Source organism: Pezoporus flaviventris, unplaced genomic scaffold (genome assembly GCF_033815535.1).
Source record: "Pezoporus flaviventris isolate CSIRO_AGI_PZ_B2104156 unplaced genomic scaffold, CSIRO_AGI_Pfla_v1 ptg000035l, whole genome shotgun sequence".
Taxonomy (NCBI): Eukaryota; Metazoa; Chordata; class Aves; order Psittaciformes; family Psittacidae; genus Pezoporus; species Pezoporus flaviventris.
In genome coordinates, this window is record NW_026892583.1 from 4,273,527 (window position 1) to 4,296,132 (window position 22,606).

The 22,606-nt window shown below is 46.1% G+C and overlaps 1 protein-coding gene across 2 annotated transcripts; it reads right to left on the reverse strand.

Annotated features, from left to right (window-relative positions):
• Nucleotides 1-217: 217 nt before the first annotated feature.
• On the reverse strand, nt 218-21,858 carry CRY2 (cryptochrome circadian regulator 2). Of its 2 annotated transcripts, none has more exons than XM_061462276.1 (12): nt 21,618-21,858; nt 18,674-18,782; nt 15,069-15,211; nt 8,633-8,817; nt 7,342-7,430; nt 6,178-6,318; nt 5,348-5,659; nt 4,142-4,293; nt 3,788-3,990; nt 3,332-3,421; nt 2,686-2,824; nt 218-2,208 (listed from the first exon to the last, which is right to left on the reverse strand). In XM_061462276.1, exons 1-11 carry the CDS (start codon nt 21,803-21,805, stop codon nt 2,688-2,690), a joined length of 1,749 nt encoding a protein of 582 aa, XP_061318260.1. In that variant the 5' UTR covers nt 21,806-21,858; the 3' UTR covers nt 218-2,208; nt 2,686-2,687. The 2 variants fall into 2 exon arrangements, with proteins under 2 accessions (XP_061318260.1, XP_061318259.1); XM_061462275.1 differs by having other exon boundaries at nt 2,686-2,827; nt 21,618-21,856.
• Nucleotides 21,859-22,606: the final 748 nt, after the last annotated feature.

A 22,606-nucleotide genomic window follows, 5' to 3' on the forward strand; every position in this document is an offset into this window, starting at 1 on the left:
CCCGTTCTACTACCCAAACTGCAGCTCTTCAGGTAACACCATCCACACCACAGGTGCTGACAGAAACCTTGCAAAAGGGATTCCCTCCAGATCTACAAAGCCTTCTAAGACATCACGTAAGAGATTCAGCCTCCCCTCCCTTTGCCTTCTTACCCCCCAGATCCAGTCCCAAGCATGCCACGTACCAACTGAAATAATTTGGATGACAGCATAGAGCGGGTTAAAGACATTTATATATTAAAAAAAAAATCATATTTACAGACCATTGCCCAAGCATGAGGCTCTGCGAAGGACAGAAGTCACAACTTCTGTAACCTAAGTGTACAAAGTGCACGTCTTCTCCCTTTCTTCTCTCTGCCGCAGAAGGGGTGTCTCTATTTCTTCACAACTTTCTACCCCCAAGACAATGGGAGTAAGGTCTGGGTCAGAGTGAAAGGGACAAAACTTGTTGAGTACTGGGTTTTCCACCAGGCAGGCTTTATGAATAGAAGTTTAGAAGAAAGTAAGAGCAGGGAAAGTATTTACTTGGTCAATCTGCTCAATGGATTCCCTTGCAAAAAGGAATCTAGGGTCAATGCCCCAGGGAGATGAGTGGGAAGGAAAGGTTATTCAGCTATTCACTAAGTTAACTCACAGACCCAATTCAACCACTTCAGCTTTCCCAGACACATTTGAGTCACTTTCTATTTGCAGCCCCATTGCTCTGGGCTCAAACATGGGCTCCAAAATGGAATTTGATTATCCCAGTCGGAGTAGGAGATAACTCCTGTGCTCCCCAAGCTGTTCACTGAGCAATTCACATATAGTCCCATGTTATCTGTTCCAGGCAGGGATGAAAAGTTTTGGACAGCAAATGAAAACAGTGCCAACAGCAGCCCATTGCCTAAGACCAGCTACTTGATCTACTCCCTCTTTAGAACAGCCAGAAGACAGGCTCTTCGGCAGTACTACCCTCCCTTCCCCTCTCAGATGGGAAGGCAAGTAGAGGTGCTCTTCCAGCACTGTTTTGAAGTGACATGTAACAGGACTGGGCCAAGGAGTGTATGGTTAAGAGCCAGGAAAGCTACACAATCGTCCTGCTTGACTACAAAGCACCAGCACAAATGCATATGGCCATAAGGAGCAGTGTGCAGGGCAAGAGGGACTGGAGTATACTGTGTAGAAACCTGAAACACAGATGCCAGTGCAGGAAAGAGAAAACAGAATGGACACACAGAATGGATAAGGGACTAAAACTGACGAAGACTCACTTCAAGGAGCTGATGTGTAACACATCCCCTATCAGTACGAGGCACTCACAGGCTACACACCATGGTTGCTCCATCTGAGAGAGCTCTTGCTCAGGGAAGGAAATGCTCTAGAATACAGGGGCACAGATGTTGCTTCCTTATTATCTGGACCAGCAAGCTTCTGGGAAACTACTTTACTCCTATCAAGGCATGTTCTTATTCTCTCGAGAATTTCTCCTCTCAGACTCCCTCCCACCCAATGTCAAAGTGCTCTGAAGCTGCTCCTTCCAGACAACAGCCCATGTTGCAGCAGCGAGATTCTTCTGCAGGGAGAGTTTTAAGTGCTGTTCAAGAGTACAGACAGTTTGGTTCCCTCTGTTCTTGTGCTACAGTTGTCCTTCATTTTCTTTCCATCCCATGAGTACCACCTTGATTTACTCAGAAAGCATTTACATCTCCGCCAGTCTAGACTAATGAAAGAAAACCTGAGTTTCTCCTGCTCTCTCGTAGGATGGGTACTCTATTTTTAACACTGTAGCAGCTTCCTTCTCAACTCCTACTATAATTTGAATTAATCAGCGCCACTCACTGCCTAGTATTAGTGATGAGAAAGGACGTTCACTACTTGAGATGCGCAGATGCTGCTCCCTACATCAATGCATCAAGCCACTGTCAGAAAAGAAAGATACACCTGGGACTGCACAAGCTGATAGAAGGCTCTCCCCACCTTAAATGTGGTCAGATTTCGGACATGGCTGAGGAGACATATTTGGCTCTCTGGAGACCAGAAAGCCAAATAGTCCCAAGCACAAGTAACGCAGTGCCTTTTTGTGGCAGCTATTGGAATTACACATTTATATGAGACCCCGGATTTTCTGTTGCGGATCACAAGTTCCAGTCCCTCCATGGCAGCAGTCCCTACTCCTCTGGTCACCTCTTCAGCACTCTCCCTCTTCACTTGCAAGGTGCTTGTTGCTGGCTGTAGGAAAAAGCAAAAGAGAGAATTTGCCTCAAACTCACTTTTCATCCCGGGAAGTTGGCAGAATATGCAACCAGTTCCTTCCCTCCTGGAAGCATTTCAGGAAGATGACTGGACCTGGTTGCTCTCCTCCTGTAGCCTGTACCCTTGCCACATGGGCAAACCTGGCTGCAAACCTACCCTGTGGAAGGAGAAGCAGCCTCACTAGAGCAAACCGAAGAACTGCTCTGTGACTGTTCTAGCAATAGGGTACTGCTCTCTGCTGGACAACTGAGTTAACAGCTTGTCAAGCAAAAGCAAAACAACCTGAGGGCAGCCCACTGCCAAATTGCAGGGCTATAGAATATACAGTCAGCAGCCATCTCCCTCCATAAGCAAGTCCATTTTGCTCATTAAAATGCAGGGAGCAAATGGACTGAGCCTTGCTATCTGCCAAAACAAGGCAGTTTAAGCCAGACCACACTGGGGACTACTCACAGTCATAAACTCTTGCCAGGGACCTCTGGAGCGGGGAGACCTGTCACTTTGGCTCGTTTGAACAGTTCTTCAGTGCACGGCTCTTCTGCTCCCTCGTGTTTGCGCTTTGGAGAAGCCTGGTCTGCTTGCGACAGCCTCACTGCTGTAGAACAAGAAGAGTCATTGCAACAGTTCCCCTGCCTTTAAATCTCATGAGTACACCCTAGCCTAACCTGTCACAGAGGTGGGAGAAAGAACATGCAGCATACAAGCACAGACACGTTGCTACAACCTCCTTGAAAACTGTTGAAAGACCTTTGTTAAAAGCAGAATCAAGTCCCCCAGAACACACACAAAACTATTCTCCTTTGCTGGAGAACAGCTTCATTACACCTGACTGGCCCTACAGTAATCAGCACTTCTCCCTGAAGTGGCTGCATATGATCCCATACAGGCAATAAAAGGTTCGCTTTAATCAATTGTTCTTCAGCCCTTTTAGAAATGAAGGCTCACTGGGACTTCTGAAAAAGCCTAAAGGAAGGTGAATGAGATCTAGGTATTCCTAGCTACACACTCTCTTCTTATTAGAAAAGGATCTCTCCCTCCTCCTGCCCATAGCCTGTAAGTCAACATGAAACCATCTCAGAAGCACAAAACTCCACCTCACCTGTACTCGTGCTGCAACCCTGCCCTGAGGCTGAGTCTGTAACTGGGCCACTGAGATCTTCCACACATGAAGGGACTGATGCCAGTAAACCTAGAGAAACACAAGAAAAATAATAGTTAAGAAACACTTAACTATGGTGGTGGGAGAAACCTTTCACATGGAGACATCTTAGTGATGACCAACCAGCGCATCCATGTACCAAAGCAGGATGAATTCAGAGATGTGCTCACCCAGTGCTGGCCACAGACATAAATCCAGAAGTGTATTTATTTAACATTCTTTGCCTAGTTTTTTTCCCCACAAAGTGAAGAATGGACCATTGGTGGCACAGGGATGGTGCTGTGCCATCACCAACTCTCAAAACTACTCAGTGGTATCTATTTTAAACCACTACCTTCCCTCCTAGCATTTTATTTCCTATTAAACAAACAGTCTTTTGCAATTATTGGTACTTACAGAGCCCTCTGTAGCGTGACAGCTGCTGGTAGATCTGCTTCATGCGCTCAATGTTCAGTCGACTGGTCTCTGCGTGGTTCACCATGGGTTTGGGGTAATCCACCCCGATGATGCACTTGGCTGCCTTCTGCACAGACTCTGGGGCATTCCATGGTTCGTAGATGTAGCGTGAGGGGAAACCCTTTAGTTTTGGCAGATACCGCCTGCAACACAGGTAAAAAGATGCATAAGCATCACTTAAAGTGCAGCAATGCAATATTCACAATGCACACAAAGTGCTTATACATCCGTCAATCACTGAACAACTTAGGCTCAGAGATCAAGCAACAGAGAAGCTCTAGACACATCACTTACTTAACGTAGTCACCACTGGGGTCTGTGCGACGTCCGAAGCCCACAGGGCAGTAGCAGTGGAAGAACTGTTGGAAAAACGCACTGCAGGAAAGCCACATCCAGCTGCCTGCATTCACACTGAAGTCTGCATCCAGCAACAGTTCATCAAATACCTGCAGCAAGGGGAGGAAAAGGCACTGAGAGCTTCCCCACACAGGACTTTGTGGCAGGGGGACCCAAGATGCCAGTTCAGATGGCGGGTGCTGAGCTGTGAGCACAGCCCCTAGGAACCAGAGCAGCAGCAAAGAGGCTATGTGCTGGCTGAAGCCAGATGGCTGGTCAATAGATCTCACTTCATGATGCTCTCACATAGGGAGGCTCTGTCTGCTCACACCAATAAAGTGCTGCCTTATCTCTCATGCAGCTAGAGACTAAATCACTACCTAGTGTTGCAGCAAGCCGTGGGTATTGATCCTAACCTAGGAGGCATAACAAGTGCAAAGCACCAATCATGGGAAGCAGGCAGATGCTGCAAAGAACAAACACCAAAGCAAGAAGCGCTCTGAAGGTCACAGAGCACGCTGCCACTGAGAGGTGAACAGGTTTCAGCAGTAACTTATATCCATGCAGACACTGCACTTTTAGCATATGACCCTATGATGCACATTCTGCTACGTGCTCCTTTGTCACCTTTGTGACAAGACACCTCTCCCTCCACTTTGTGTAGGGCTGTGTGTACACTGGATAGGTTCAAGCTGTCTGTCCCTTCAGATGGCCCAAGAGGAGGGTCTTTTACCTCTTTCCTTGAGAGACTCTAGACTCAGATTTCACAGTCATGGAGCATTCCCTGACCGGCACGGTGATGGATTATACAATCCATTTCCATGAGGAAAAAGGTCCAGTCATAAAGTGACACTGAACTTGCAAAGAAAAGAGATGGATTGAGAGAACTTTTATAAATTAAAAGAATAACCTAAAAAGCCCCCAGGACCCCAGACCATATTTACCAGTGTGTCCCCGTAACATTCAGTTATGGTTACTGGAGACTCTTGATAGTGTCAGAGCCCCATGGTAGAAGGCAGAAAGAAGTCATGCAGTTGGCAGGCCAAAAGCCTCTTCCACACACAAAGCAAAAGCCATACCTGTGTACCCATCCTTGCAGAGAGTGCCAGGGAGACTTTGTTTTCCATATGGACTCCTGCAAGCCTCTGGAAATGCCAGACTCACCCTGACTCCTGACTCCCAGCTGATCCAGAGGTCGCCCCTGGTCAGGAAGCAGGCCACCGCATGCCTGGCCAGATGATGGATCCAACCTTCCTGCCTCAGTTGGGTCATGATTGCATCGATCCAAGGGAAGCCTGTCTTGCCCTCTGCCCACTTTGCCAAGGCTTCAGGATTCCTGTCCCAGGGGATTTGGATGCAGATGGGGTTCCCCTCCATGCGATCAAACTTTGGGTTGTTTGTGGCTGCTGTGTAGAAAAACTCCCTCCACAGCAGCTGTCCATAGAGAGAGAGGGGTGGTGTGCTGTTCCGCTTCACCTGTGGAGCAGGGAACAAGGTATTCGCAAGCAGGGGAGGACTGCCTTTAGTAAGTTGTAAAGTAAGCCACCCATGCATTGAAGTTGTAAGCCACTCACAGATTCATACGTAATTCCAAAGTCAGTTACTAGCAACTGCCATAAAGGAGCTCAATTCCAGATCATCCTTTACGAGAAACCCCAGGTGGTAAAGTCAAGAGTACTGCTTTTAGCTCAGTACACTGACAAGTGACTTGGATGACACAAAACTAACAGGAAAAAGCTCTATTTGGCTCATGACACAAAAATCCAGACTGAAGAACAAGGTGCCAGGAGATTTAAGATCTGCTTGACTGTATACAGGAGAATCCCTTTTCCTCACACCCAAGTGCCTCCTCTTTAGTGTCAACAGTAGCCCAACGATCAAACACAAAGGAGGCAACAGCAGCTTCTGCAGCTGTTCTGGCACAGACTGGGAACCAGCACCATGCTACCTATGCTCACATCCAACCTGCTCTCCAGATGAACCTGTTGTCTTACCTTCTTATACAGCTCCCAGAGACGATAGTAAAACAAGCGGCATGACAAGCAGCCAAAACGCAGGTAGGGACTGAGTCCTGTCGGGCTGGCCAGCAAGGAATTGGCATTCATCCTTGGTCTTTCGTAATTCGCAACCCATGCCTAGACACAGTCAGGAGAAATAAGCCAAAAAATTCCACATTTTGGGGACATTGCTAAGGGCAGGCCTCTGTGCAGGTGCTGAGGCCACTTAGGTCTGACAGCAAAGTTTCTTCTATTCTCCTCCAACCACTGTTGGGAGAGATGTCAAGTGGGTAGTCCCAAACCCTATAACCTTTCCAAGACATGCAAGACCTTTGCTCTAGGATCTAAACCAGTTACTTTGGCCAAGAAAAGGATTAAGCTTGCTTTGTATTCAGGAGCTAATAACCCTAAGAGCTCCTAGGGATACAAGCTAACACAGCTGTTTATGTTCAGGTACCTCTACCTTATTTTACACCTTAAAAATTCAGACCTTTTTGTGGAGCACGATGTTGACAGTTTATTCCCCTTTTAGCATAAGAATTCATACTCTGATTTCTACAACTGCTCCAAGTCACCCAACATTAAAAAGATACAAAATTCTTAAAATTGAGCTGGGTCATCTTTTCATTACTTTGAAACTGTTTGCCTTGTGTGTTATGATCAAGAACATGTGCCCCATAGAAAACATGTGAGTATTTCACCAAGGGGCTCAAGTAATGCCAGCCAGTGTGACAACACATTTAACAGGCTGATGTACAAGGGGAAGGCCTACTTTTATAAGCAGGTACTTGCACTAATCCCTCAGCTACAGACAAAACAAGATAGTGTGTAGCAGTGACTGAGCAACTTACAAGAGTTTCCAAGTTTGCAGTCCTCTAAAGGAAACTGAGGGGCAGAAACAAGGAAGAAACCCTCTGTGCTTCAAACAGCAACACAACTAATACACAAATATACTTCTTTGGGTCAGAGGAAGCCCAGGAGCTACCTGATCCACACACCACAAGACCACAGGAGCGCTCCAACAACACCAAACATTCCTCCCAGAGGTGAATGCTGTGACCATTGCTAGAAGAGCAGGGAAACCGAGTGATGGCCAATGCTCAACGTGTTTCATTTGGAGGCACAGGCTGCAGGAATTACCACTTAAATAACAGGGATTACCTTTCTTTCCAAGTGTTTATCCAGCCGTGCTAAGGCTTCTGTCTCCCCTCCTTGCCAAACCGCAGGGGCAAGACCATCTGTAGGAAAGCCTGACAGAAAGAACTTGGTAAGATTCAAAGCCATGCCTGACGTAGCGTATAGATGGAATTAAGCAATGATAACAGCAAGACAATACATACTGCAGTTGCCTAACATGGCTTGCCTGCTGCTGTACTCCTTGTATAGCAGGCAAATCACACGGGTCGAGGAGAGAACCTGCTCAAGCCAGCACTCTCTGTGCTGTATCAGCACTTACCCACAGGGCTCTGCTCCAAAGGGCAGAGCAGCTGGCAAAGGAACACCTGATCCACAGCTCCGCCTTACAAAATACTTGCCATGGACACCAGCAACACACTAGGTAGTCTGGCTGCTCCCTGTGAGGCTTTTACTCTGCTGGACGCTGGTGCTAGGGAAGCCTGGGGAAGTGCTGAAGAACTGATGAAAAGGGAAAGCAATAATGCAGTTTCCTTGCACTGCTCTATCCTGAAAGAGGAGCCTCCCCTGGCAGAAAGCACAGCCATGTAAGGTTGCAGGCAGTCTCATGTTAGACCAGACAATAAAGGAAGCAGATCTACCCAGGACTGCAACCTTAGGATAACTCCTGTTGTGAAGCCCCTGCTTTCACATGACTGCTGAAACTGTGCCCTAAGGTACAAGGTGATACCTATAAAGGTGGTATGGAGCCTCCAGTCACACACATGCAGACAGTATTCTGCATTAATCTTTTCTTCCCTTGCATTTAGATTCCCTGACATAGGCTTGAATTCTTCATCCCTGGATCTCTATTCATCCTCCTCCAAGAAAGATACAGCATAAGGCACAGCAGGATGAATGAAAGAATTTTCTGTCATAATCCTTTGTTTTGCTAAGCAACCAAATTGGTGCTGCCTGGCAATAACTAAATGAAATTATCTAAGCCTGGTACATAGTTAGTTTACATCTTCAGGTCTGTTACACAACGTGTCAGAGACAATAATAGGAGAAAAGCATCTGGAGAGGACATGAGACACTGGTACAGCAGTTACATGCTCAGTATAGCAGAGAACATAAGGACAGATACAGAGTGTTTCAAAGCAATGCTAAAGGGACAGCAGTCTGTCTTCATAAGGTCCAGCACTCATTAAGCTGCCTCTATGGCTACAGGCAGCCCAGGTCAGATGAGAACACTGGAGCTGTCCTAGGCACAGAAACAGTTCCACTAGATCCCACTTTCAGCAGGCAGCTAACCCTTGCCTTGCCTTCTGACACATACCCAGCTCTTCCAGGGATGGGACCCCATACACATCGTCATGGTTCTCCTGGATGTCCACTTTACATGTCTCCATCTGCTGGCTTATTACAGTGCTCACTGGCTTCTTCGGGAGCTCCATGCGGCTAATGATGGCCTGGAAACGCTTGTAGGTGAGCGGCGGCTTGTGGCCATTAAGCTCGATTATTCTGGAGACAAAATAAGCATTACAGCTTCATACCACAGAATACACAAGGAAATGGCAGCCAAACTCCATCCCACTTTCACTCTGGATACAGAAATCCTTATAGATCTACCTTCCACTCAATGCATCCCTCAAAGGGATACCAAAACCAACCAACAAAAACCTCAAAACACAGGAGAAAACAAATCCCCCATATTTTAATTCATCTCCATGGGAAAAAAAAACACCAAAACACCTCCAGCTAAATGAGGTTTAGCCTCGTATTTTTCTTCCAGAGCTCCTCATCAGACCCTTGTATGAAATCTCTGTCTGACTACTGCGTTTATCTCTCCCCCAGCAAATCCCAGACCTGCATCTGCTCCCCTGACACCTTGTGATGTCCTAACTTGATCCTGACCTTACTTCCCCCCATCTGACATGAGAAGTCCCAGCCTGTTTTAGCGACCCCTCCTTCCACCTCTGTCTCATGAAACAAATCCCACTTTGCGTCATTCCTCTCTCCCAGTGATTAGAGAAATCCTTCCCCACACCCGAAGGTCACGAGCAGACCTGGCTCTTGCTATTCCCCAGTGTCAGATCATGCTACTGGAAAAGACAGCCATAAATCCCCATTCCTCTATTTCACTAAGCATCTACAGCCTCCTAGTTCCATGCAGTCTCATTTATCCTGGGAAAGAGATCTCTGAGAAGCCCCCTGGGCCAGGTAAGTGAAAGATGCCCCTTTGAGCACGGTCTTCCGCAGGGAGAGGAAGGAGTTAACAGCAAAGCAGACAGCACAGGGCTCGCCAGCATTACATAAAGCCGAGACAGCCAAACCCACGGCTCACCCGGGAGCTGCAGCAGAGCAGCCTTCCCCACCCATCACAGTCAACAGCTTATGCAAGGGGCCGGGCTTAAAGCCGAGTGGTTCGGCAGACGCCATGTGCGCTCCCTGCCTCCCAGCACCGCACGTGTAGCGAGGAGGAGCGACATGCCCGCCCCGAGTGTACCGGCAGCCCGCCCCGGCGCCGATGGGGCCGCCGCCTCCGGGCGGCCGAGGGAAGGAAAAGGAGCCGGTGAACGGGCAGCGCGGCTGCAAGCACTCAACGTGAACCTCCTGCAGCTCCATCCCATTTTCCTGCTTATAAGTTGTAAACACCGGGACAAAAGGACGCAGAGGAAAAGGGCAATCAGGATGGTTACTGTCATCTTCACTGTGAGGGTGCTGAGGCGCTGGCACAGGGTGCCCAGAGAAGCTGTGGCTGCCCCATCCCTGGTAGTGTTCAAGGCCAGGTTGGACAGGGCTTGGAGCAACCTGGTCCAAGGTTGTCCCTGCACTTGGCAGGGGGTTGTAAGTGGGTGAGCTTTAAGGTCCTTCCAACACAAACCAGTCTGTGATTCTATACCAGTCTATGATGTGCACTGTACAGTTTCAGTGCCAGGCTAGACAATCACAGCATGGGCACAGCACACTGTCTTCTGTACAAAGATTTGTCCAAGGAAGCCCCCGGTCAGCAGTCCTTTCCTTCCTCCTACTGTCCTTCTACTTCAGGCAGTACAATCTCACACGACTTTCCCTGATGGCAGAAAAAGGGATGTGCTTGCCCGGGATTTAATACTCCCATTTCATCTGTCTCTCCCTGCGCAACCCACAGACTACACGTGGCAGTTATTCGGCTGGTTTTCCTGAAGCAGAACAGAGAAGACCAGAATCGCTGTCATACAGAACCTAACCTTTTTAACGTTGGTGAGCATACATGAAACCATCTGTGCTACCAGACTAGCAATACACTGCCCAGCACTATCTGACGGTAGTGCCTTGATGCCTGAAGTTATGAGGGTCTTTCTGACTATCAGTCACACTTTACCTCAAGAAAGCAAGCAACCAAAATCTGACCAAACATAGTCTGGATTACAGGGTATCCTAAAGTCCTACCTGTGACAGCAGTGTTTGTGGAGCCTGAATGTGTACTCCCACAGGTGCCAGCTTCTAACTCTCATCTCCATGGCAGTGCCTCAGTGGAATTGCTATAGGGCTAGGGAAAGCTGCTTGCTTCAAAACCCTGACACCCGAGCTCGACTGCAAATGACAGGTCTGGGTTCTCGCAGGGGACTGAACGTGCTCCTCCCTGCTTCCCTGCACGAGGAAGAGCTGGCTGCCAGCACTCGGCTAGCAGGCTGCTCAACAACGCGCCCCACTACCAATTCACACAGCTTATGCAATTGCTCTGATCTAAATCCTTGCTCCAGAGAACTCGTGTAGGGCTACGTGTATATAAGACAAAAGGGGTAGTTCTACAGATTCAGAGAGGAGATGGAGAGATATCCAAGAGGTATTCTATACATGAGGCGCTGGGTAAAGGACAAACAACTCTACTTCAACAGCATCGCATACATGAGCAGAGGAGAGATGAAATTACTTGATGACAGGTTAAGTATCAGCACAGGGAAAAAACACCTGACACCAGATCACCATGCCAGACACATGAGGATAACAAGATCTGGCAGGCACAAGTTTGACTTAACATTCTTAGGTGGCAATAAACCAGTTTTTTGGCATAGTATAATTATGAACTGCAGAACCTCCAAGGTCTGCACACTTCTTTAAATTACTACATACTCCTATTAAAATGTATGTAACTACCATTTAAGCCTTAGGCTAGAATATTTGAAGAAAAGCTGCTCCTGATGCCTGCTACAAACACACAAGCTCTCAGTGTTCCTTTTCTGCCCTAAACCTCTCCCCCTGAATAACGGAGGCCTGCCCAGGATTACAGAAACCACAGTGCTGACAGTCAGCAAGCAGACTACAGAGGATTTAGATCCTAAGGAGGAGAAAACAGGCAGATTCAGAGAAGAGACAAAAAAACCTGTCAGATGGAAGTTGTCAGATAGAATGATTGTCAAGTAAAGGCTGTGAGCTTGGTAAACTGATAACGCAAGAGATTATTTTTCTTGTCTGATTTCTACAATCTGAACATCAATAATCTTGACTGGAAATGCCTAGATTTTCTTAGGAGTATTTGTCAGCACTGATGCTGATTTTCTATATCCCTCTTGTTCGGGTGGAGGGGAAAGATGCTCTGATTATCACACAGCCATGCTGGCAGTGCAACAAGGAGCATATTGTAATCTTCCTGCTTTCTTTCCTGGGTAAAACTGGTCAAATTCACAACTTAACTGAACAGGCTGTTTGTTTAAAAGGAGCTGGTACTGGGAATAAACTGCAGGGGACAAGAGAAGGACTGCTGGGATCATTTATGTCAAAGTGAAAGATGAGTCTAAATTGTTTAAAACCAGATCTGAAAATCTTATGGGAAACTTGATCAAAGAAAGATGAAGAAGGATGCTAGCACCAGGTTACTAATTATGCAGGAAAAAAAAGTAGGGTGTGCAGAGGGACAACACAAACCATGAGTTAGAAGGATTGGAGGGTGATATACCCTGCAAGAGGCTTCCAGGGGAAATACAATATTAGAACTGTATTACCACCTGCTGGGAAATCTCACGAGATGCCAAGAACCAGGAAATGTCAGAGTTAACTGGAGACTTCAACTGCCTCTGCACAGGCTGGGTAGCTGTCACACCCCACCACCTGCCCAAAACCAGGGAACAACTGGTTAAGAACCCACAGGGAAAGGCAATTCATGATTTGGTCTTTGGCAGTGCTAAAGTATAAGTGAAAATGGTAGTTATCACCTGCCTGTTCTATCTGTGACTGCAGCTTGCATCAATAAAACAGCCTTCCAGGAGCAGCAATGACTTTGAATTCGAGAAATGCATAAAAATGAGGCAGGCTGCTAAGCAAAAAGAAGCAGCTGAGACGTAAAACGCCGACAGGCAACACAAAGATGGTTTGAGGATGATGTTAGGGGGAAAAATATTCAACAATTGCACACAAAAAGATTTCAGATCACAAGATTCAAAACAATTAGAGAACAGCATCAGCAAAGATAATAGAAGGTAAAAATCCTTCAGAAAAATGAAGGCCAGATAAAGATAGACAAACCCCAAGCTTTGGTATGTTAAATTAAAATCCACAAAAGCAGCTTCTTTCCACCTCCCAACTCACAGCAAAGTGTGAGAAACCGTTTAAAAAAAGCCTAAGTAGTTAAAAAATAAAATCCCTTTCCAGACACTCCGGATATTTATAGGGCCAAGAGAAGATCAAGTCATAAAAAAAAAAAGCAGTCTCTGTAACAGCACATCAAAAAAACCTGCATTTATTTTTACATGTCTATTCATTATGGACATATTCAGGGAGGTTACAACTCAATCTTTTAAAGGAAAATTTATCAGGAGATGTCACAGACTGGAAGAAATTAATTCTATGAGAAAAAGGATTCTATGATTCTATTCTAAATGCTACAAAGCAAAGCTATGCTTGAACAGCAACAGATTGCCAGGAGCAGCAAGCATTCACCCAGGAGCTGTAAAGGACATCAAGAAATACCTAAGCTAATAGCTGCTGCATGGAACGCTTGCCTTAAAACTGAATACAACAAGGAAAAAAGAAGAGCAAATATGACTCCAGATTTAAAACGCATCTCCAGGCATCAGAGGGATGACACAATACAGATTCTGGTATGTGCATTAGGCAGAGGGGTAGAAAATACTAATGGAAACACTGAATGCATGGGTATATGCAATATGCTGGAGGGTTAATTTGGCCTTGATAAAAGAAGTTGTGCCTCAAAATTTGGTAGCGACATTTGAGCTTGGGGCAAGGCAGATTCAGTTGATACCCTCTACTTGAATTTTCAGAAACCATCTGACTAGATCCCTCATTGAAAATTATTAAAGAAACCCTAATAAAAGGGATAAAGCAAAAGGTCCCTGCAGACAGGAAATTCTTTGAGATATGGAAGGAGAAACCCTACACAGAGCTGAGCAGGTGCTTGTGCTGCCCAACATTATTCATAAAATAGCTGTGAAGGGACAAAAAAAGAGGCGGCTGATAAAGTTTACTGACGCAATAAGCTATCTTGCATAGCTAAAGATGAACACTGCATGACCAGCTCTCAAAAATATCAGATGAAATGCACTGTTGGTCATGTTGTTTCTCCATATGCACAGCTATGCAATCTCAAATAGCTACGCCTATTCTGGAAGGAAGCCCTGAGACAACAGTTTAGTTTTAACAGCACTCAGAAAAAAGATAAAGAATGCTGGTGACTATTAGGAGAAGACAGAAAACATTACAGGACTATAAAAATCCATGCTGCTCCTGCAGTTTGAATGCTAGCTCCACTCCAGCTCTAGAAATACCCAGATGTATGAAGGTGACAAAACTTAGAAGATTTTTTAGAATAGAAATTCCACCTGAAAACTTAAGTAAACTAGGATAAACCACGGTGGAAAAGACAAAGATGACATGAGGAAGTATGTGAGGGGCATTGACACTGAAGAGGTGAGGATGCAATAAGCATTCAAGAGGTCTCTTCCAAGGCAAAATGAGAAAGCAGTGTCTGTTCATGAGACAGGATCAAGAAGAATCCCCCACACTCCAAAGACAAGCATTTCCACACAGCATATGCTAACTGCAAAGCTCCTTCCCATGGGAAATTTGGGATGTTAAAAGAGGAAACCTATATTCAGCATTACTGACAAAAGTCATATGCCTCCCCCCCTCCAAAAAAAAGGCAAACAACCTGTAAGAACAGTACTGAAACATGGCTGAAGTTAAGCGCACATTAGTCTTAGCTGAAAGACTGTTCACTCTTTAAGGAGATCACAGATATATGGAGATTGTATTTTATATGAGTAAATATATAAAGCTCAACATAAAGGCAAGGCTCCCCCACAGCAGATACACAACAAAGACAAGACATTCATGTTTTAAAATATGGTAAATTTGCCCCAGTCTACCTTGTTCTATTCCTTCCAGCTGTCCTGGCATGTCCATCAGTTAAAAGCCCTGCTTTCATAACCTGTTTGAGACAAAAGCTCAACTATCTTTAACAAAAGATAGGAAAAACCAGCAGTCCACACAGTGAGGACATGCTCAAGGGGAGCCATCAACAGGACACAACTTAAATGCCTGTTAAGTAGAGAGTTTAATAAGCTTGAGGCAACACCATCCTGTATATTCACGTCACTGCCAGCATTTTAACGTGCTCTAATCAAAAGCGCAAGTGCGCAGAGTAATCCTGTTGACACCTTCTAGGTTCACACAGGGTGACAGAGATCAACATGGATAATGAAAAGACTGGTCTTCACAGATGTGACAATCCCAGCCTAGCCCAGACAGCACCTCTGCCCTTGCTCTCCCTTTACCTGTCCAAGTCATAGAGGGTGTGGGAGTTCTCTATCACCACCTCCACGCCAGCCTCCTTGGCCAGTTTGATGATAGCTGCATCTCTCTCCTTACCGAACGGCTCCGAGTCATATTCAAAGGTGAGACGAGTGACTCCCCATTCCTGCAAGAAACACAAGGCACAGAGCTGACAAACAAGACTCTTTGTTACCAGCACAATTACAAATGAGGGTTTCAGAGTTCCTGGACAGTCTGGAAGCTTAGAGAAGGTTCCTGTGATAACCAGTGATCTGGAGTTGAGATAACCAAAGAGTCAACAATTTTATCAGCTCTAGCAAGCACCACATCAGCCATGCAAATTCCTACCTCAGGTGTAAAACACCTAAAGGAGGTTCAAGTTCTTCTCTATTAATATTCTTAGGTTACAGCTCAGTCCCCAAACCTAACACCACCTATTTTGTTACACATGCTGTCCAAAAGTAACCCTATTATTAGATTCAAGCACTTGCAGAGAAGGCCTTTCAGAGAACAAGTTCCACTCAAAACCCCATATTTTTATGTGGAAACTTTCATTAAATGAAACCAGTACACTCTAAATTTTTTCCAATGTCTCTTTAAAGCAATCATATAGTAGAGGACCAATGTCCAACCCAAACAGCAAAAAAACAAAGGTACTGGCAAACACAGGGCACAGGATGGCAACTGAGTGAACCTTTCTGGTCATCACGGTAGAGTATGATAATGTAATTCAGACTTATATTCAAGTTCTGCCTTTGTGGGGTTATTTTACCCTAGCCAAGCCATGCACCTATCCTGTATCTTCATGCCTTTAACAGATCTCTCACAGATTACATGGAACAAGCCTTACAAAATAGCATTCAGGCTTTTCCAGAGCACAGTTTGCTCTCAAGGACTATGGCCTAGTTTTTCTCAGAAAATGAATCCTATGAGAAGAGGTTTAATGGTTTCCACAGCGACCCTCCTGAGACATCCATCAAGCGGAGCAGCAGCCCACAGATCTGTTTAGCAAACACTTTAGTCAAACACATCCAGAAATCTACAGAGACACTTAAAAAACCCCTCACAAAACCAAGTTCCGAACCACATTCTCCAAGTGAGACAGTCTAAGTTACCTCTATATATACAGGACAGCCTTTTCCACTTTGGAACCAGACACAAAACACAAAGAACAGATGTGATTAGCTCACTAAAGACCATTGAAAAATAATGCCAAAGACAGGGAAGGGAATTTGGAAGCAGACAACTGTACAAATTCCCTTCTTTTCTAAGCTTTCAGATTCAATCCTTAATATTAGGAAGGACAGAGAACTGAACCAGTTATGTACTGAATGTACATCTCAAGAGAGGTCCTCCACTCCTTTTTCAAACTAAGAGCATGACACCATCCATAACTTGGAGCAGGGGTCAAACAGACACTTTCCAGGCCCTGCCCTGCTCCTATGTGATTTAACAGCTTCATTTTAGACTTTTCTTTCTTTTATAAGAAAGACAGTATCAGCTGGAAAGCTTGGAAAAGTTGGCTTTGGTCTTGGAAGAAACACACATTACTGTCTTGAAAGAAAGGAACGGAATAAAAAAGGCCCCAGCCATTTAAGGCTAGCAGAGATTTTAGGTAAGAATACAAAACTTCAAATTCAGGTATTTCCCACACTTCAGAGAAGCCCACCACTCTGTGTGTGGCAGCACAGCAAACCATGCAAAAAACAGTAAGCTGTATGACAGTAAATTGCTGCAGATATACAAAAGAACAACCATGACTGACTTGTCTGTTAGTATCTAGCCTATAGCAAAGCAAAACTGTAGAGAAAGAAACACCCACCAAACGGACTGTGAGCAAACTTTAGGGAACAAATGACTCTTTCTTTGATAGAAGAGGTAAAATTACAGATGTTTTTTCAGAGGCAGGGAGACAAAAAGCCTCTACAAAAGTTAAGACAGAGGTAACAAGCACAATTCTCATGGTATCCACATACAGAAGTGCCTTTGCAGCAACTGCTATTGCCAACATAGCTGAAGCTACTGGCAGGAAGAGCAGAAACTATAATAGGTCTAAGTGTTGCATTACCACACGTGACATAACTCTCCTCACCAAAACAGCTGACAGCAAGACATGAGCTGCTGCTAATTCACTGTTCAGTGCAGCAGCTCTGAAGAGGCTTGAATCCCCATGAAAGCCATACTTTTCCCACATAATAGCATAACACCTTCACACCCCCCTTTTCTCTGTTACAGCACATCCAAGGTATTCATTAACTCACTTGCCCCAGAAGACAGACTGCAGCAAAAAGCAAGTCTGGTGGATTCCACAAACATCTCTCCAAACCTCTGATTCTGCCAACTACTTTTTGTTCTTTGACCAAAGTGAGAATTTTTCTCCATCAAAGTTTTAATTATCCTGTGAATACCTTAAACTAATATAAGGGGAGCATGAACTGCTACTGGCCAGAACTTATTTGCAGATCAAAAAGCAACCCAGCCACTGAAAACGCTAAAAGCAGCACACAGTTTGTGTCATGTGTTAAGATGCAAAGGCAAAGTAAGTATCAGCGCCCCTTCTGACCTGCTCAGTCCGATTCCCCTCCCCAGTACTGCCCTCCTCCCAGAAACACACATCACAACCATTCACAGTCGGAGGTTATACATTTAAGTTTACGTCTCCATCTCAGCAGCTGGTCTATAGCAGCTGACACTAGTTTTGGTGACACTAGCTCTGTCAACCATATGTAAGGTACAGTCCACATGACAAACCCAAATCATAAGACACTTATGAACTGTTTTAGCTTTGTCGCTCTAGTAAAGATGCTGTCAAAAAGGTTCAAAGACAATGGAAAGTTCAGTCTTAGAGCAGGACAGAGAAAAATGATACTGCTTGAGGAACCTTAATATTCAAGGAGATGCTCTGGCCAGCCCTGTCTCTCACAATCTGCAGCACTGACACTTCAGAAATGTATCCCACTAATACATTAATGACCACTGAATTCACTGCATATTCCATTGTCCTAAATGGTACATCAGCAGGGAGCCTGGACCCAAGCTGTATTTTGCTGCAGTGCTGACCAGACTGCCGCCTTGAACAGAAGAAGAAAAGGAAGTCAGCTAACATAAAAGCTTCTGAATTTTTAAATTTTAACACAAAGCCCTATTTGTAGCTCACATACAGATCAATATATTTTTTCAGTTGTCTGTAAAGGTGTGTTGTCACAGCAGTCTTCACAGAGTAAGAGCTGCAGAAGAAAATACCCAGTACAAAAGAACCTCTCAACATAGAGGAGTGCAGCCCTGTGAGACCTGACATACAAAGATGAAGATCACCATCCAAAAAGACAAGCTCAAGCATGCTAGTATTAGGTTATACTCTACTACTAAATTTCTTTGCAAGTCTGAATTCAAGAGCGTATCTGGCTCCCAAGCCTGACCCTTATGCTAGTTGTAGATAATTGTAGTTAAAGAGATTTGTTACAGTGAAGATGTGTTATAGTTAATAATTAGTTACAAAGAGAAGCTGAGGAGATCTCCAACAGCTAGCAAAACATTAGAGTGAAAACAAAGATAGCACCAGGACGTAAGTTTTTCTTCATTATGCTCCAGAAAATTACTCTCTTACTTTAAAGAGTCTTGGGAAGACATCTGTTGGCTGCCCTCGCACAACAAACAAGCGAGAGTTGAGTTTCCTTAAACTGTTGTCCAGATCTTCCAGAGACTGGAGCAGAAATCTGCAGAGGAGAAACAAGAGCAGTCAGTGTAAAGACAACAGAGGAAAATTTGCATGGAACTCCAGCAAATCTGTATCACCAATCAAACAGGAAGTTAGGACAAGAAACAGAAAACAACATTTCATATTCATCCCGGTGTCTACTGACTGCTATGAGACTGCAGCATCAGCCAGCTCCCAGCCATTCATGTGCATGTTCTACTTGTACAGGTGCAGATTTCCAGGATTTCCTTTTTCCTGCAATCCCCTTCCCATGTTCTCTCTCAGAGCTGGCAGCACCTCCCACCAGCCACTCTTCCCACATAATGAGATGGCAAAAAGCATAAACCATATAATTACCTACAGTATTTTCTCTCACTGATTCTGTTCTGGGGCGGGAGGGATTTTGCTCAAGAAGTAGATGTCGGTACACTACTGCTCCAAAAAGTAATGAATTACTATAAGAACTGTGCAAGTGTTACAGTTCTCACTACAAATACACAATGCCACAGCAGAAAAATGCACGCTCCTGGCTCATCAGTAGCACAAGACTGAGCATCAGGATATCCCAAGGCAAGATTTATCTGTACCTAGAATTGCTGCAAACAGAACTGCATTTTGTCTTCCACCATGAAGACATAAAGATGAGAGAGCATGCAAAAATACCAATCTATTCCCTTCCCCCTCCCCCCCCCCCGAACTGTAAAAAAGCATTTAAGTGATTTTTGCATTTAATGGTGTCTCCCACTATGCTATAAAACATCAAATGTGTAATCATTGCTTTCACAGTCACGTCACCGGTTCTACACCATAAGGTCACTTTGTTTTGCCTAATACTGCGAAAGACACCAGCTCTAAAACTTCAGTCTCTGTGACAGCACGTGGCACTGCTGGCAAACTCACAACCCTCTGTGAGCTGCCAACCTCCACCTCCTCCCCCCATTCCATGCCCACTCTGCAGCGTGACCTGCAAGACATGAGTATCTGCATCAGCTCCCTTAAGACCACACGCAGCTCAGGGAAGCTAAGCTACAATTGCCCTGCAAAGTAGATTCTTTCTCTCTCCTCAGCTGCATGGCCCGTAACATAAAATGCAAGCTTTGCGATAGAACAAGCTCCCTCTCCACATCCTGAGGGAGAAAAGGATGTGGGGCTCATGAAAAGAAGGGCCAACTGTAACAGTACAGAAGACTCAGAACCACTTCTGGGTAACATAAACAAACCACCCCTACCCTCAGCCCACTTTCCATCTATTAAATAGGAATAGCAACTTTCCAAGGTGTTCTAAAAATTAAACAAGGGTTCATTAAATATGAATAAATAATAAGGGAATTTCAACATTTCTGGGAGCTGGGTAAAACACCAACTGTTGCTTTAGGTGCATGGACCTCTGAATGCAAGGAACTGCATTAAAAAAAAATAAACAGAGAAACAACGCCAAAGCTCTCAATGGGAACCAGTGGCAGTCCAGTAAATATAACTAACTTGGCAATGTTTTTGCCTAAAGCCAGTGGTACTAATTTCTGACATCTGCAGCAGGCACACTTCCAAGAAAACCTTATTCTTAAAAACTTCATCTGCTCACCTGTTCCATGACTACAACATAAATAAGATCTACTTCCCCTCCTATGGAATGTTGGTGGAAACAAACAAGGATTAAATGGATCAGGAATTAATCTTCTGGGGGCACTGCTTTGGTTGTTCCAAATGATGGCAGTTACCAACAGCAGCAGCACTTGAGAGGCTCTGTCTGCTGCTGCCTTTAGAAAGTCTGGTCTGTGCAAAAATCACTTCATGCTCCCAGCATATTAAGCTGTAAGAGAATCCAGAGTTTTCTGTAATGTGAACATCTACACTGTGGTCATTTCTGCACATTTACAGTTTTAAAGCCATCCTCTGATGAGGGTTCTAGAAATGCTTAAATCACCCTCACTACTTCATTCCTTAGAGTAAAACTGTGGTGCACAGCAGAGGCAGTCAGTTACAACTAGAGTTTCCCTAATGCCCCGCCACCGGGACATTTCAAAGAGCACTTGGAGCCAGGTGGCTGTCCTGTCCGCTACCCCTGATTGGGGCAGGAGAGGGCAGGGGGAGATCCTGCTTCGTTTGTATGCAGGGAAGCCTTACAGAGGAAAATCCCTTCCTGGATTGGGTTTCCAAACATTTAGACAGCCGAGATTTGGCACAACAGCATTATGTAATGCGACTAGCTCCCGGTACACGAGGTTTTGCTCTGCACAGACGTGACTCAAGTACTAACAGCTTCATGGCCATTTCCCCAGCAGCAGCCAAAGTGTAGTCCCATAAAAAACCCAAAGAGGGACTGAAGGAAGGCAGGAGTGCACACATGCCTGTGTGCGCTCAGCAGCCAAAGGGCAGATAGAAGGCGTGGGGCTGTCACGCAGCTCTGAGGATCCTTTGCGCTTGCTTTTAAATTCAGGAAAAAGCATTTTCTAAAGCTAAGCTGCCATCGGCTGCAGAACGGTTTGTGTTGGAAGGGACCTTAAAGCTCATCCAGTTCCAGCCCCTTGCCACAGGCAGGGACACCTTCCACTAGACCAGGTCGCTCCAAGCCCATCCAGCCTGGCCTTGAACACTGCCAGGGATGGGGCAGCCACAGCTTCTCTGGGCAGCCTGTGCCAGCGCCTCAGCAACCTCACAGGGCAGCAATACACAGACCGGCCAGGGCGAGGCTCCCGCTGCGGCCTCACCGACACGGCCCACACCCCTGAAAGCGCTCCGTCAGCCGCGGGAGCCCTCCCCACCGCCGGTCCCGCCCGCACCCAGCCCCTCACATCCCGTTTCCCTCAGCCCCCACCGGCGGCCTGAGGGCCCGGAGCCACCTCAGCCCACTCACCGCCAGCGGTTGATGCCCACAGCGGAGGAGGCGGCGAACCACGGGTCCAGGATGTAGATGCAGCGGAGGGACGCGGCGTCCCGCAGCGCTTCCTGCAGCGCCGGGTTGTCGTGCAGCCGCAGCCCGCGGCGGAACCAATGCACCGAGCGGCACCGGGCCGGAGCCGGGCCCAGCTCGGCCGCCGCCATCGCCGTTGCCTACTGCAGCCGCGGCCGCCCGCGTCCACTCCGCCCCTTCGCGCTGATTGGCTGAGCTGGCGTACGCCAACTCAGCCAATCAGCGCGAAGGGGCGGGACGGGCAGAGGCGTAAAGGGACTTTGCCGCCCCCCAGCGGCCGCGCCTCGCGTGTCCCCCTCCCCATGGCGACAGAAGCTCAACCGCGTCTCCCAGCACTCATCAGCTCCAGAGACCCCCGGCTTTATTAGGCAGGTTTGGCCGGTACAACAGTGAAAATGTCCGCTCCCATTAAAAAAAAAACTAATAAATCAAGGACTTTTAACCAGGGGAAGCCCAGGTTAGATGTCAGGAACAAGTTATTTACTGTGAGGGTGGTGATGGACTGGCACAGGTTGCCCATAGAAGTGGTAAATGCTCCATCCTTGGGTAGTGTTCAAGGCCAGGCTGGACAGAGTCTTAGGTGACAGGGTCTAGTGTGAGGCACCCCTGCTCATGGCAGGGGGTTGGAAGTGCATGATCTAAGGTCCTTTCTAACCCCAAACATTCTGTGAGTCTATGACTCCAAAAGGTAGCCTGCATTGAAAAGGAGATGGTACCTGTTGTCAAGAAATCTGGAGCAGGAGGCCACCAGAATTAGACAAGAACATATTCTGTGCAGAATCGCAGTGTTCTTCTGTAGGAGTGGTCAGACATCACATGCAAGGTATGGTATGTCACATCACATAGGATCCACCGGATAGAGTACGAAGCAGTCACATCAACCACCCAGGATCGATATCCAAATAACCCTTTAAATATAAAGGGGTTTAAAA